The 12,911-nt window shown below is 40.9% G+C and overlaps 1 protein-coding gene across 6 annotated transcripts in view; it reads right to left on the bottom strand.

Annotated features, from left to right (window-relative positions):
- Positions 1-12,911, bottom strand: part of stard13b (StAR related lipid transfer domain containing 13b) — an 87,361-nt gene that overhangs the window by 10,134 nt on the left and 64,316 nt on the right. For 3 of the 6 annotated variants that reach the window (XM_074640298.1, XM_074640300.1, XM_074640299.1), the window contains 3 exons: positions 5,331-5,402; positions 4,151-4,232; positions 1,469-1,532 (listed from right to left, as the gene is read on the bottom strand). In XM_074640298.1, the coding sequence (XP_074496399.1) occupies positions 1,469-1,532; positions 4,151-4,232; positions 5,331-5,402 (218 nt within the window). Of the gene's footprint in view, positions 1-1,468; positions 1,533-4,150; positions 4,233-5,330; positions 5,403-7,393; positions 7,537-7,790; positions 7,809-8,863; positions 9,175-12,911 lie in introns of those variants that run through there. The other 3 variants (XM_074640301.1, XM_074640303.1, XM_074640302.1) reach the window with 3 other exon arrangements.

Below are 12,911 nucleotides of genomic sequence, written 5' to 3'. Positions count from 1 at the left end.
TATCATCGATGCCACGAAGAAGAGTTAAATAGGAACCGCAGGAAATAGCTGGAGGGTGCGTCTGCTCAGAATTAATAACATTATACAATCAGCCCACAGTGATACAACACCAGACAAATGATCCCCTTGACTTGAAGACTTTTCCATAAATAGACCAAGGCAGCAAAAAAAAAGAAATCCTGAATATAAGCCAGCAGGCTACATTCCAAAGAGGGGACAGATAAAAAGCAATCCCACTCAATAGGCATGAATACAACAATGGTACAATCTCAAATATCATAGAATCTGGGTTAAAGGGACGCAACAGGATTATATTTGTGTCATGTTATGCAGTACTTTAGGCGATCTTTGAAAGAAAATACCATTTCTTACAAAGGCATTAAGGTTTGTCTTCTATTTCTTACAAATTTCAAAATGACAGCTGTGATATTGGAGTCGAGGATTGAAGCTTTCTGAGGGTTAAAAACACAACAAACCCTCAGAGGTACATATAGAGTGTTATATTTCAAAATAGTCTGTGAACAGAGACATGACACCCATGTAAGCCTAAACTCTAGGCTGAACTGAGTCATCAGTGTTTTAAAAATATAATTTTTGTTTGCACTTTTCATACAATAATCTGCCTTAAAGGACCAATATGTAATATATTTACAGTAATAAATCATAAAATGACCATTGCATGTCATCAGAGATTAAGGAAACATGATACATTTAAATACTGGCTTCTCTGACAACAACGCTACAGCCAGTATGTTCTCCTTTGAAATTTCCATTCCGGTCAGTTACATTTATATTAACTCACAAAAAGCAACTAAATTATGATTTGACAATTTTATTACAGGGCTCTTCCAAACATTTAAATGAAAAATTTAATTTAAACGAAAATTATTTTTAATAAAAAATAATAAAAATACATATTCTGTTGTTCACTGTAAAGTGACACATTTATCATGTATAAGTGCAAATGTTTTTTTTTTTTATCAGTTAAGAATTTCAAAATAAAGGCTTATCTTATAGATTTCATGATCCCGTCTACTGCCCATTTCACTAACCCGTTGCCAAATATAAAACAAATTGGCACGCAAACACAGCCTTCTGCAGCCATGGAAGCAAGCAAACAAACAGAGATAACGTTAATATTAGATTCTACCCGACCTGAAAAGCCTCGGCACATCTCTCTGTGGTCCGTGTGCAGCTGGTTATCAAGGCAGCGAGTATTTGAGACACACAGCCGGTGAAGTGATTTCGACTACTGCTGCTGTCCAGAGACTAACGCCGTGATGCTGACACACACAACATCACACCGGAGGAGCGGACGGGCCACAGCTCCAATGTTTTGAATCTGGACTGCAGTACTCATTTTAAAACGCTATCTGTCAGTGCTACATATTGTTCCTTTAAAATGTAAAGACTGCAAAAGCATCCTTCTGGTGATAAAGCTCGTAACGTAGGGATGGACGACACTTACTTTTTTCTTCGGAAGGTTCACGTCAAGTTTCATAGAGGCACACTTGTTCAAGGTGTTGAGTCGCCTGAAAGAAATAATAATAATAAACTTAATTTATACAGCTCCTTTACGTGGTTGAAACAGGAATAAAAAAAACTAAAAACATTTCAGGACTGCAATAAAATAAAATCAGACTACGAGTTAATACAAGTTAAAATGGAAATAAAATACCCAAAAGTGATTTAAAAAATAGAATAACATAAAAAATATATGTTGGAAATAAAAAGATGTGCTTGTTTTAATCAAAAAAAAAATATTTTTTTTAAAGATAAGTTTTGAGGAGTGATTTAAAAGATGTCACTGATTCTGCAAGCCTCAGATCCTCAGGCAGGGAGCTCCAGATCTGAGAAGCCTGACTACAAAAGCCATGACACCTTTAGTGAGCCGGGACTTAGGAACAGCCAGCAGAGCTCTGCCTGCGGATCTGAGGCTCTGGCTCATAGCAGTGTAACTGTGTAACTTTAAAAGAAATCTTAAAGTCAATTCTAAAACTTAGTGGTGACCAGTGAAGGGAGGCTAAAACAGGACAGAAGTGATCCTGTCCTCTAATGTTTGTTAAAAGCCGAGCAGCTGCGTTTAGTACGAGCTGAAAAACAGCCTGAGGATGAAAAACTGTTCTGGACAAATGAGAGGAAAACACCAGAATAGCTTCCTAATGACCACTTCAGAGATAAATCCCATTCTGTTTGCTATTTAAGTGTTAACCAGATCAGCGTCTGGTCTGGATGTACAACCAGGCCCAGAGGGAAATCCAGTTTGTCCGTTCCACAGTATCCTAAACCTAATGAACGCCGGTAATTGCTGGTTGCTCTGTTTTCTCTCTCTCTCTCTCAGTGATGTCTGTTCTAATCACAGCCTGGGTCATTCAATAATAATTCATATATAGATCTTAATCTACAGATGCACCAGTCTTTGATGCCATTTTGCACTTGGCATGCTAATCAATTGATCCTTTCTGAATTATGAGGGGTTTTTGATTTCAGTTGCATCTGACAAGACGTACACAAACATGCAGTTAGTAACAGCATTTTGCTGGGCTCGACCACAACATTTAATCCTTGCCTTTTGGAAGACTAATGCAAATGTCCTGAACTCCATTGTCAGAGAAGCAATATTTATAGTCAAACACACGGCCTACGCCTTGGAGCATGTGCTTAGTGGTTTAGGGGGTTTTGTGGGTGTCCAAACTGGGATATATTAAGTAACAGAACTAAAAACTGTACATGAACCAGCAATAGCACGAGGGGAAAAGATGACGGCATGACAAAATACACTCCAGCTCACTGCGCCTTGGCTTTAGACAAAAGGAAACTCTTGTGGTATGATAATCACAAGCTCTAACAGCTCCACATATTGCTAACAGTCTTTTTTTACAGATTGACAGTATTGTTCTGTGACAGTGAACGGCCTCCCCCCGGTGCTGTAGGCGAGCCAAACACAGCGTTCTCATGATTGTTACAGTAGATAGCGGGACCCAAGTGAAGAGAGGATTTCTGAGTCGGGGGGCCTTTATTCCAACGGCCTAAAGAGCTTTGAATGTGGTCGCTGCAATAGGAGGGCTGCTTAGCCGGGGATCAGAGAGAGCACTCACATACATGAAATATCTATCAGTTCCAGCTCAAAGACGCCCACAGCATGTCGGCTGGTATTTACTGTTTGCACACTAGACTGTAACTGACAACAAAGCCATCCTTATGTTACCATGGAGATGCCGGGGGAAGTCATGGGCACAATCACATTGGAGGTGGAACTGTTTCCAATTGTCTTCTATTTATCCCGTGGCTAGTTTGGAATGTAGATGAGTTGCTTTAGGGTTGTTTGGAGTCACAGTATATTGAGCAGCGCGAGGCAACCCCTGCTTCCCTCTCTCGGGACGGTCGCCACGGTTACTGTGGTAATTGAAGTGCTGTTTTCATCTCGGCTTGAAAAAAAGCACATGAGCCGTCTTGCCCTACAAGGGAGCGACGTGGAGCCACCAGTTGTTGCCTTTTAGTGCACTTTTATGTTCTTAATATGGTCTGGCAAAAACACACATATTCAATGTTTCTCATGCATCTATGTCAGGGGGAAGCTCAAAAAGATTTCCGCCAATGCTCTCGCAATTGCAGTTAATAAGTATTTATTAAATCAGTGTGTCAGTCTTATATGCAACTAGCGGTTATTTTCATTATTGATAAATCTGCTGATTATTTTCTAGATTAATCGATTGGAGTATAAAATGTTCAAAAATTGTGAAAAATGTCTATCCTCATTATTATTCATATACTATATGTATATATATTATTATTATTTTTTTTCATTTTTTAATTCTGAGCAATTTTGTAAAGAGTAAGAGTCTGATTTTTTTTCTTGTTTTTGTCCAAAACCCAAAGATATTCAGTTTAATATTATATAAAAACAGAAAAAAACAGCATGGAATAATAAATAATTGATTAGTGTAATATTTCAGCCCCAGACAGATGAATTCTTAATAGCCGAGATAAGAAAATAAAAATGACATAATGTTGTGCTTCTAACATCATGAGATGTGTTTCTACTTTCATGTAGGGATTTTCCACTTCCCTCGGGGCAAGGAAAGTATTTAGTGGCGTTGACTCACGGATGAGCTGCCGTCTTTTCAGTGTCAATCAAACGTCTGCTTACCTGCACAGAGGTTCCACAAGATCTTTGTCCAGAAAGTCATGATCTCTTTTCACGGAAGTAATGTCAATGGGGAACTGGGAATCTGAAGGGGGAAAAAAAGCATAATAAACATTAGGAGAAAGTGTTGAAATTAGATTTGATATAGACAGTGTTCATGGACTGCATAAACGGAAAGAAAGATGTGGAGACCACATTCTTTCCAGAAGTGCACTGAAGGCCGGGAGACCATCAGACTTTTGTATGTGATGCTAATGAGAAGAGACAGAATTTGCCCAAATAACAGCACTGAGGCTTGTGCGGAGGCATTACGTCTTCCTCTGGGTATGGGCCTCCTCTTACATAACTTAAGAGACTGAATCCAGACCCTATGAATCGAACATTCCACCGCATTCATGTGAAGTCGTTAACTTTTTATGAAAAGCAGAAGCAGCGGCGAACGCCGAGACCTCGACAAGGCTCGGCCTGTTCTTCAAGTGGGGCAGATATACTGTCGGCTTTGAAGCTCGATTACGTACTTGTAACAGATTTCATCATTGATGTCCTTTTTAATACATGATGCCGCGCATCAAGCTTGTGTTATCTGCACTCCAACAGCCATTATCGGCGCACACTGCCTGGGCTCTGTTACAACTATCTGCAAACTGTCAGCAAACAAATATATTGCACCAAAGCACATGAAAAGTCTGGCCTTGACACAGAGATCTGAGGGAGCAGAGCTACTTTAAGCTCAGATAAAACCCATCTCTTCCCATGACTTCAGTCCTTAAGCACAGAAGACATGTTTATGTAGTAACCGTAGCTAGGAAGAGATTAGACTTTAAAAGCAGCTGATGTTCCGCTTGTTGTGTGGTGTCTGGAGCCCCGGGCTCCGAGGCATCCTGAGGACAGTTGTGTAAATGAGGTTCACTATGCAGCCCATGAATACGCGGTTTTGTGAACAGTGTTGGGGACTGGGGTGACAGACCAGATGACTCTGTGTACCATCATTCACTCATCATCTTAAAAAAGACCACATTCAAGCTGTAACAGTGTTTCGTTTCACAACAGATGAAATAAAAATGCCACTTTTGGTTTATTACAGTCCTTTTATCGCTGTGCTACTTCATTAATCTCTATCTTTTTATCCAAACAACTTTTGTGATCAATGCGTGTGGGGGAGTTCACTGAGTGCTTTTATTACCTTCAAAGAGCTGAGCATATTGGGGAAATCCTGCTGCCCGCAGCCAGTCACACGCCTCTTTCGCCTCGATTTCTGAAACACAAGAAAGTGTGTGTGTGTTAAAACAGGGATACAAAAAAAGTGAAACTCAACCACAGTTTCATTTTGACAAAACCACCAGAGCATCAAGCAATGCAGTAGAAACCCCCTCTGCACCTGGAATCCTACAAACACAACAGACTTTAGGTGATGGATCGACTTGGGTGACTGTCAAACTGGAACTGATTATTCTGAGATAGCATGGATTTGATGACGACCCGGCCTGCCGGTCAGTCTGTCTGGATGGAGGTATGCCAACTCACACAAAACAACATGGGACCTTACATAACCATCTCCAGTCTTTTTACTTTTAAGACGTGTATGATAAAACAAGAAGGTAAAAGCAGGAAAAATCAGCACCACTGAACCCTGCGTAGAGCCAGAGATACTACCATGTATAAACCACATGAATAAAGCGGCAGTAGGCAATATATTTTGGCATCATTTGGCAAAAATTCCATAATAACCTTTCAGCATATTGTAATTCAAGTGTTCTGAGAGATAACTAGACTTCTGCACCTCCTCATGGCTCTGTTTTCAGGATTTAAAAATCTTTGATCAATTACAGGTCATTTCAGAGAGAGAGCGTTCTTATTGGCTGTGCTCCGGTCAGGTGACTGCAACATGGCTGCTGTGTCACAAACTTTCTAATTATACAGCTAAACCGTGCACTACAAGATGATTCTGAAAACATTTGAGGTGAGAAATAACGTTACATAATATTGATTCCTATTTGATCAGCGCTGTCTAGTTTGACAGCCGACCCTCATAGACAGCAGCTGGACAGCGGACCTCAGATCAGCTCTTACTGCTTGTTTTCCTTGGGTCTGTGAAATCTTGCAGATGCCATTAGGAGCACCAGAGGACACAGAGGCACATGTTTTTTTCCAGGTTCCCTGTTTCATGTACTACTGTCAGGATATAGCAACCGTTTTATAAAATTAACTTTTTTTAATCATATTTGATCCAATCTCGCCTACTGCTGCTTTAAAGAGACGTAACACATTTTAAGACAACAAGAAAATTAGACTATTGATCAGGTTAAGAATGATCCGTATTACTCCCTGACTCTTTAACAAGTCCACAGTCCAAACAGGCTATCACATTGACTTTCTGATAAACAAATGACAATCACAATCAGGAGCCGGTCCTCTAGACGTCTGCAGGCTTCAGAGCCGCTGATGACAAGCAGAGGAAACAGACCGTTGGCACCTCTCCATTAATGATAATAGAGTCGGGTGCCATTTATCGCCTCAGTGAGACATGCTGTCTGACACACCAGTGCTACAGTACACAATCTGATTTAATCATGTTTAATAAATAACTAAGTAGAAGCAACAGAATAAGGAGGAGGGCCCGCAAACATTGTATTTCACCTACAATTCTCTCATGCAGTTAATGTCAAATTTACTCTTTAAATACATCTGGAGACAGTTTTCACTTATTTTATTGTAACAAAAGTAGAGGTGAAACGATTAGTCCATTAACAGATCGCCAAAGAAATGATCAGGAATGATTTTCATAACTGATCAATTGTTTAGGTCATTTTATTTTTATAGCAAAAATGCCAAAAATTACTTCTGTTCTGGTTACAAATGTGACTATCTTCTGGTTTCCACAGTCTATATGATTTATAATAAATCTTATAATAAATCTGAAAATGTCACCTCTGTTTGTTTTTTTTATATTTTCTGAAGTTTTTAAACAATTAATATATTAATCAATTAATAATAAAAAAAGATTGATGTATTAATTGATTATGAAAATGTTAGCTGTAGTCCTAAATATTGAATTTAACAATCTGAAAACACGTGAGCGGGGTGAACTGCAGCGAAATACACAAGCAGTTATTTCCATTATTAACCAAAGTCCAAAGTCAGTCACTACAGCTACGTTATTGAGAATTAACACAACGTGGTAAATGACATAAATCTTTTAACATAATAATATATAAAGCCGAGACTTCAGATCTACAATATTCTTACCAGCTCCGGTACATCTTTAACAGCCACACAGCTGTGATTTAGCTTTCCACAATGCAACAAAAATTCCAGGAGCACACAAACATCACGTCCAAGGAAAAGTTACACACAACGCTGCAGCCACGGGTAACAAGCTGCTCTCCCATCACACATCCGAGGTAACAAGCTGCTCTCCCATCACACATCCGAGGTAACAAGCTGCTCTCCCATCACACATCTGAGGTCTCAGTTCCCCTCCCCGTCTGAGCCTGTCACACTACAGCTGCAACATGAACCGCCACCATTCATCACACAATACTGTGTAATTACAGCGGCCGTAACCTTTGCAATGAAGATACTGAATGAATATCACCCTGTTTTTCCCCCCAAAAAAAAACTGTTGGTCCAGGTCAGGACTCACCTGTTCTGCTTCACGTCTGACAAATCAATGAAAAGTGACTTTGGTCTTCAGGCTGACCAACAACTGAATCAATATTAACAGTTCCCTGTGTCCTTGGATGACAAAAAAAAACACTGTTTACCCCCGTTAACCAGCAGTTGAGTCAACATGTGGATGCTCCGCTCTGTTCCCACCTGTATCACCAGGAGCTCAAGGCTCTCTGTGTCTAGCTAGGCTTCCCTCCCAGGTGGATAATATCAGGCTTGTTGTTATTCAGCTGCAGCACACAGCGAGGGCGCCGCCAGGTCCTCTAGTGTCCCACAGCCTGCAGGTTGGACCACTGGGAGCACGTAACACGAGCTGGGAATTCCTCTCCGTTTGGCATTCTGTAACACGATACCGAGACATTCTGTCCTCTCATCCTCTCTCTAAGGAAATCTCTTGTGGATAAAAAGGCTGGGCGGGCATCACGCCAGAGAAGGAGAACTTGTGTTTTGCTCTCCACAAGCTTTTAAAACTGTGTACAGTATAAGATTACAGTCGCACAAAGAGATGAGACCCGGTTTGGCTGTGACACAATGGCCCAGAATGTCAAAAGCCGTGTACGACTAAAGGATCTGTGGCAAGCAAGGGGCGACTCTTTCCTTTAACAATTCGCTTTATGTAACGCATGCTATCAAGAACAACTGGGTTATGCAATTCATCGCTGAGATATGACATGTTGCGAAGTGCCGCAGGAAAAAGATATGGCACACTGGAGCAGACACAAGTACTGCCAGAGTTATGACAGTTTTAAAGGCTCGTTCACATTCCACAATCACAAAATATTTACAGCCGGCTACACGGGTAAGAACTTTGGGGCGTTTTATGATATACTTTTGTCCTGAGTTGCGAACCTTTTTAATCAACAGTAATCCCTTTTCTTGTCATTCTCTTTTGGAAAACAAAACAAAAAAACACCAGATTCATTCATTCATTCAGGCTTATGGTGATAAAAACAAGCATCATCATCATCATCATCATCACCACTGAAGCACAGGCCTTAATATGTCTATTCTCCATTAGGTTATTTCCAGTAACAAATGATTACTTACTGGATATTTTCATCCTACAGCCAGAGTGCTTCATATATCCGTCAAGACTTCAGAGTGTCCCTCAACATGTCAGAGCATCTTCATTCTCACGCTGAGCCACATTCCTGCTCCCTCTCTGAACACAGCTTGCAGTTTGAGCTCGGATCCACGGCTCCGTCTTTCCCCCTTTCTCTTTCCATCTACCCCCAACCACCATGTGCCTGTCCCGACACTAAATCTCTCCTTCAACCCACCCCTTTCTGTGGCAGGCTCCCTGACGTTCACCCCCATTCCTCTCTCTCCCTCCCCCGAGCAGCTCCTTGTGCCCAACCCTCCTACCCAGCTCTGCCCACCACAACTCTTTTATACCCCACTCAGCACATTTTTGGCAGCTTCCTCACAATTCTGGGAACCTTTCAGGACCCTGTTTTGAAACCATTTCCTGATATATATATTCTTTGTTTCCAGTTTGGCCAGATTGCATGATGTCAGCTTTTACAATCTTTCAAAATTTCATCCAAGAAGTGTGAACGTGGGAAATGTTTCATTTAAACAAACAAAAGGGAAGCGTGCTTTCGCGGAGTCCAGATGTTGTTCCAGAAAAGGTCAACGAAATGGAAAACCCGTAGGCAGCCGAGCCGGGGGGAAAACCATGACATAAACTGTCAGCAATCAGCGGCGGTGAATCATGCTGAGGCGCTCGGCACTCACAAGACTCAGCGCTAACATCATCAGGGTGATATATTCGTCTGTTTCACCTCCGACTCAGCCTCTCCGTCTGAGACACAATCAATGAATGAGAGCAACTGTGTGATCTGTGTCATCTGAGACGCGACGCTGCTGCTGGGTCACTTGACACAAAACAAAGAGTAACTTATTTCAAGAATATCTGAAAACATTTCCTTAATGAATGAAAGAAACTTTGTTGCAAAGAAATACTGAGTAATTGAAAATATATATAATAATATTGTTGGGTCTCTGTAAATTGGTACGGTCTGGAGTTTCTCTTTATGAAAACTGTCTTGAGATAACTTCTGATATGATTTGACGCTATTGAATTGTATATATATTGCCATGCCATGATTTGAACATATCTTTTTATGCTAAATGCAGTACCTGTGAGGGTTTCTGGACAATATTTTAATTGTTTTGTGTTGTTAATTGATTTCCAATAATAAATATATACATAAATTTGCATAAAACAAGCATATTTGCCCACTCCCATGTCGATAAGAGTATTAAATACTTGACAAATCTCCCTTTAAGGTACATTTTGAACAGATAAAAAATGTCATATCAACAATCATGCGATTAATCGCGATTGAATATTTTAATCTAGTGACAGCCCTAATATATATCATATAATTATATTCTTAAGTGATTCATTTTTTATTTAAAACAGCTAAAAGCCTCTCAAATAAAAAGTTTCACCATCCATCCAAGTTTACAATGTAAATTATTAAGAAAAAAATTAAGAAAATGTGGAAACCCCCCCCCCCCCCAAAAAATTAAAGAAGCCTATAAGCAAACACTGTTAAGCAATTTCATCTGTTTAGCAGCCCAATTTTATATTATATAATAAAATATGAGATCACAAACATCTATGATGTATAAGGAAAACCTATTAGTTTAAATTTGTGGATAAAATGAGCAGCACTTGTACATGACTGGGATTTGCTGTGCATGGCGCTATGATTACATAAGGACCTCACATCCATCCATAATGTCCTCTAGCGTAATTACTATTCCATATGCAGCTTCGCTCCGACTGCGCCTGCCGCTCTGTGACGTCTCTCTGCCATTTCCTCTTGTAAAACACAACTCCTCTGACCTACTGGGGGCCGGCACCGGGGTCCGCGAGCGCAGACAGAATGACGCAGACGGTCCACTTTAGTCACCTTAACAAACCATTTAACAATAAATACACTCAGCAGCTTTTAAAAGCACTCTAAAACAAACTGCTTTAATTTATAAGGGCTAACAGTGGAGAGACCCTTACAGATGTGTGTGTGTCCGTTCCTCCCCCACACTGAATGAATCAGACAGTCAAAAAACACACAGACTGTAAGTGAGCACTGAAATTGTCTGTATCAAAAACACCTGGAGAAAGAAGCAATATGGAAGAAAGAAAAAAAAAAAAAGATTCCACTAGTTTGGTTGGCTGGCGGAGAGGTGTCGTCACGCTGGGAGGCATGGCGGAGAGGCCTCTCTTCCCTTTTATGATGCTAATTGCATACAGACACCCACTCACAGTGAGCAGTCCTTACTGTAAAAGTAAGACTAGACAGACAGCCAGGGGAAAACACACTGACTGCCCCCCTTAAACCACAACATCTGATGTCTCATGCCTAAAATAGCTCAACATTTCCTTCTGTCTCATGCATAGGGGAGCAAACAGGAAGTACAATTAAAAAGACGTACGCGATGACCGAGAGGATAGTTGATAGGACAGGAGATATTTGTGAGAGTCCAGGTCCTCTGAGGGGGAATGCTGGCAGTGCACAAGGTGGATTAATAATGCAGTGCCCTGTGTAATTCACCTAATGTCGTGGGAATAAAGCCTGCCTACTTTCAAGAGCAGGTTTTAATTAACAGAGCTCTACACGTCCCTCAGACTCCAGCATCCTCAGCACAATGTGCCACAGTCATCAGCGTAACGGGAGGTGTAATATCACAACACGTCTTCAGTTCACAGCTCTCTCATCGTCCCCGGCTAGGTGTTGAGACAAAGGACAATAGTCAAATCTAAGAGATTATCTGTCTACAGAGGTGACTAACAACACAGCGCCTTTGTGGATGTGACTTTACTCCTGACGCAGTGATTGGCACATGAGCTGGCTGGCTCCGCGGGCCCAGTAATTACAGAGCGCCGGTGTTGAATCACCCACGGACTTCCAGCCCCCTCATTTGATCCCGTGGGGCACACAGGAAGGGGGGGACCTGTTATCCTGCAGTCGACATGGGACGCAGGTTTAAAACGATTGGCTCCGGGCCGCGTTGCTAGGACACCGGAGCAAAATTTCCTCAAACACAAATGAGCCAGCAAATCCCGGGCCTGCTTTTGCCCTGTGGTCCACAGCGACCTGCGGAGAGGTCCTTTCAGTGGACCACAGGTCTCCAGTAACAAGTGGATATACAAAGCAAGACATCAATGCCTCCTGGAGGACGGGGACTTGAGGACAAACACAGTGCCAGCCCAGGAAACGCCAATGCCAAGGAGGCATTAGCATTCTGAACCTGCGTAGGTCAGGGGGTTTCACAGATTCATTTAAGAGCCTCTTCATACATTATTTTTAAATTAGGGCCGTCAATCGATTCAAATATTCAATCGCAATTAACTGCATGAGTTGAAAGGGAGATTTGTCAAGTATCTAATACTCTTATCAACATGGGAGTGGGCAAATATACTTGCTTTATGGAAAAATGTATGTATATATTTATTATTGGAAATCAATTAACAACACAAAACAATGACAAATATTGTCCAGAAACCCTCACAGGTACTGCATCTAGCATAAAAATATATGCTCAAATCATAACATGGCAAACTGCAGCCCAACAGGCAACAACAGCTGTCAGTGTGCTGACTTGACTATGACTTGCCCCAAACTGCATGTGATTATCATAAAGTGGGCATGTCTGTAAAGGGGAGACTCGTGGGTACCTATAGAACCCATTTTCATTCACATATCTTGAGGTCAGAGGTCAAGGGACCCCTTTGAAAATGGCCATGACGGTTTTTCCTCGCCAAAATTTAGCGTAATCTTGGAGCGTTATTTAACCTTGTTACGCGTTATTATTACGTTAACTATTTTAAATATAGCACATATCGTCATCGTCTGCTCTTCAATTTTGTCTTTGTCATACATATTGTTTTGAAGGACTTATTGATATAATTTTTATGTAAATTAATATCTTTTTAAAAATAATACATCCACAGAGCTTTTAGAAAAGGTGCCAAATAAAAATGATTATGATTGTGAATTAACCATTTTAATTTTGGCGGGTCCAAAATGAAAGTTTTGTTTATCTCTGTGGAAGATATCCGATTATTGTTCCCACTTCTAAC

This window comes from Sebastes fasciatus, chromosome 7 (assembly GCF_043250625.1).
Source record: "Sebastes fasciatus isolate fSebFas1 chromosome 7, fSebFas1.pri, whole genome shotgun sequence".
Classification (NCBI taxonomy): domain Eukaryota; kingdom Metazoa; phylum Chordata; class Actinopteri; order Perciformes; family Sebastidae; genus Sebastes; species Sebastes fasciatus.
The sequence above is the reverse complement of the archived record's forward strand: the minus strand, read 5'-3'. Positions and strand labels throughout refer to the sequence as shown.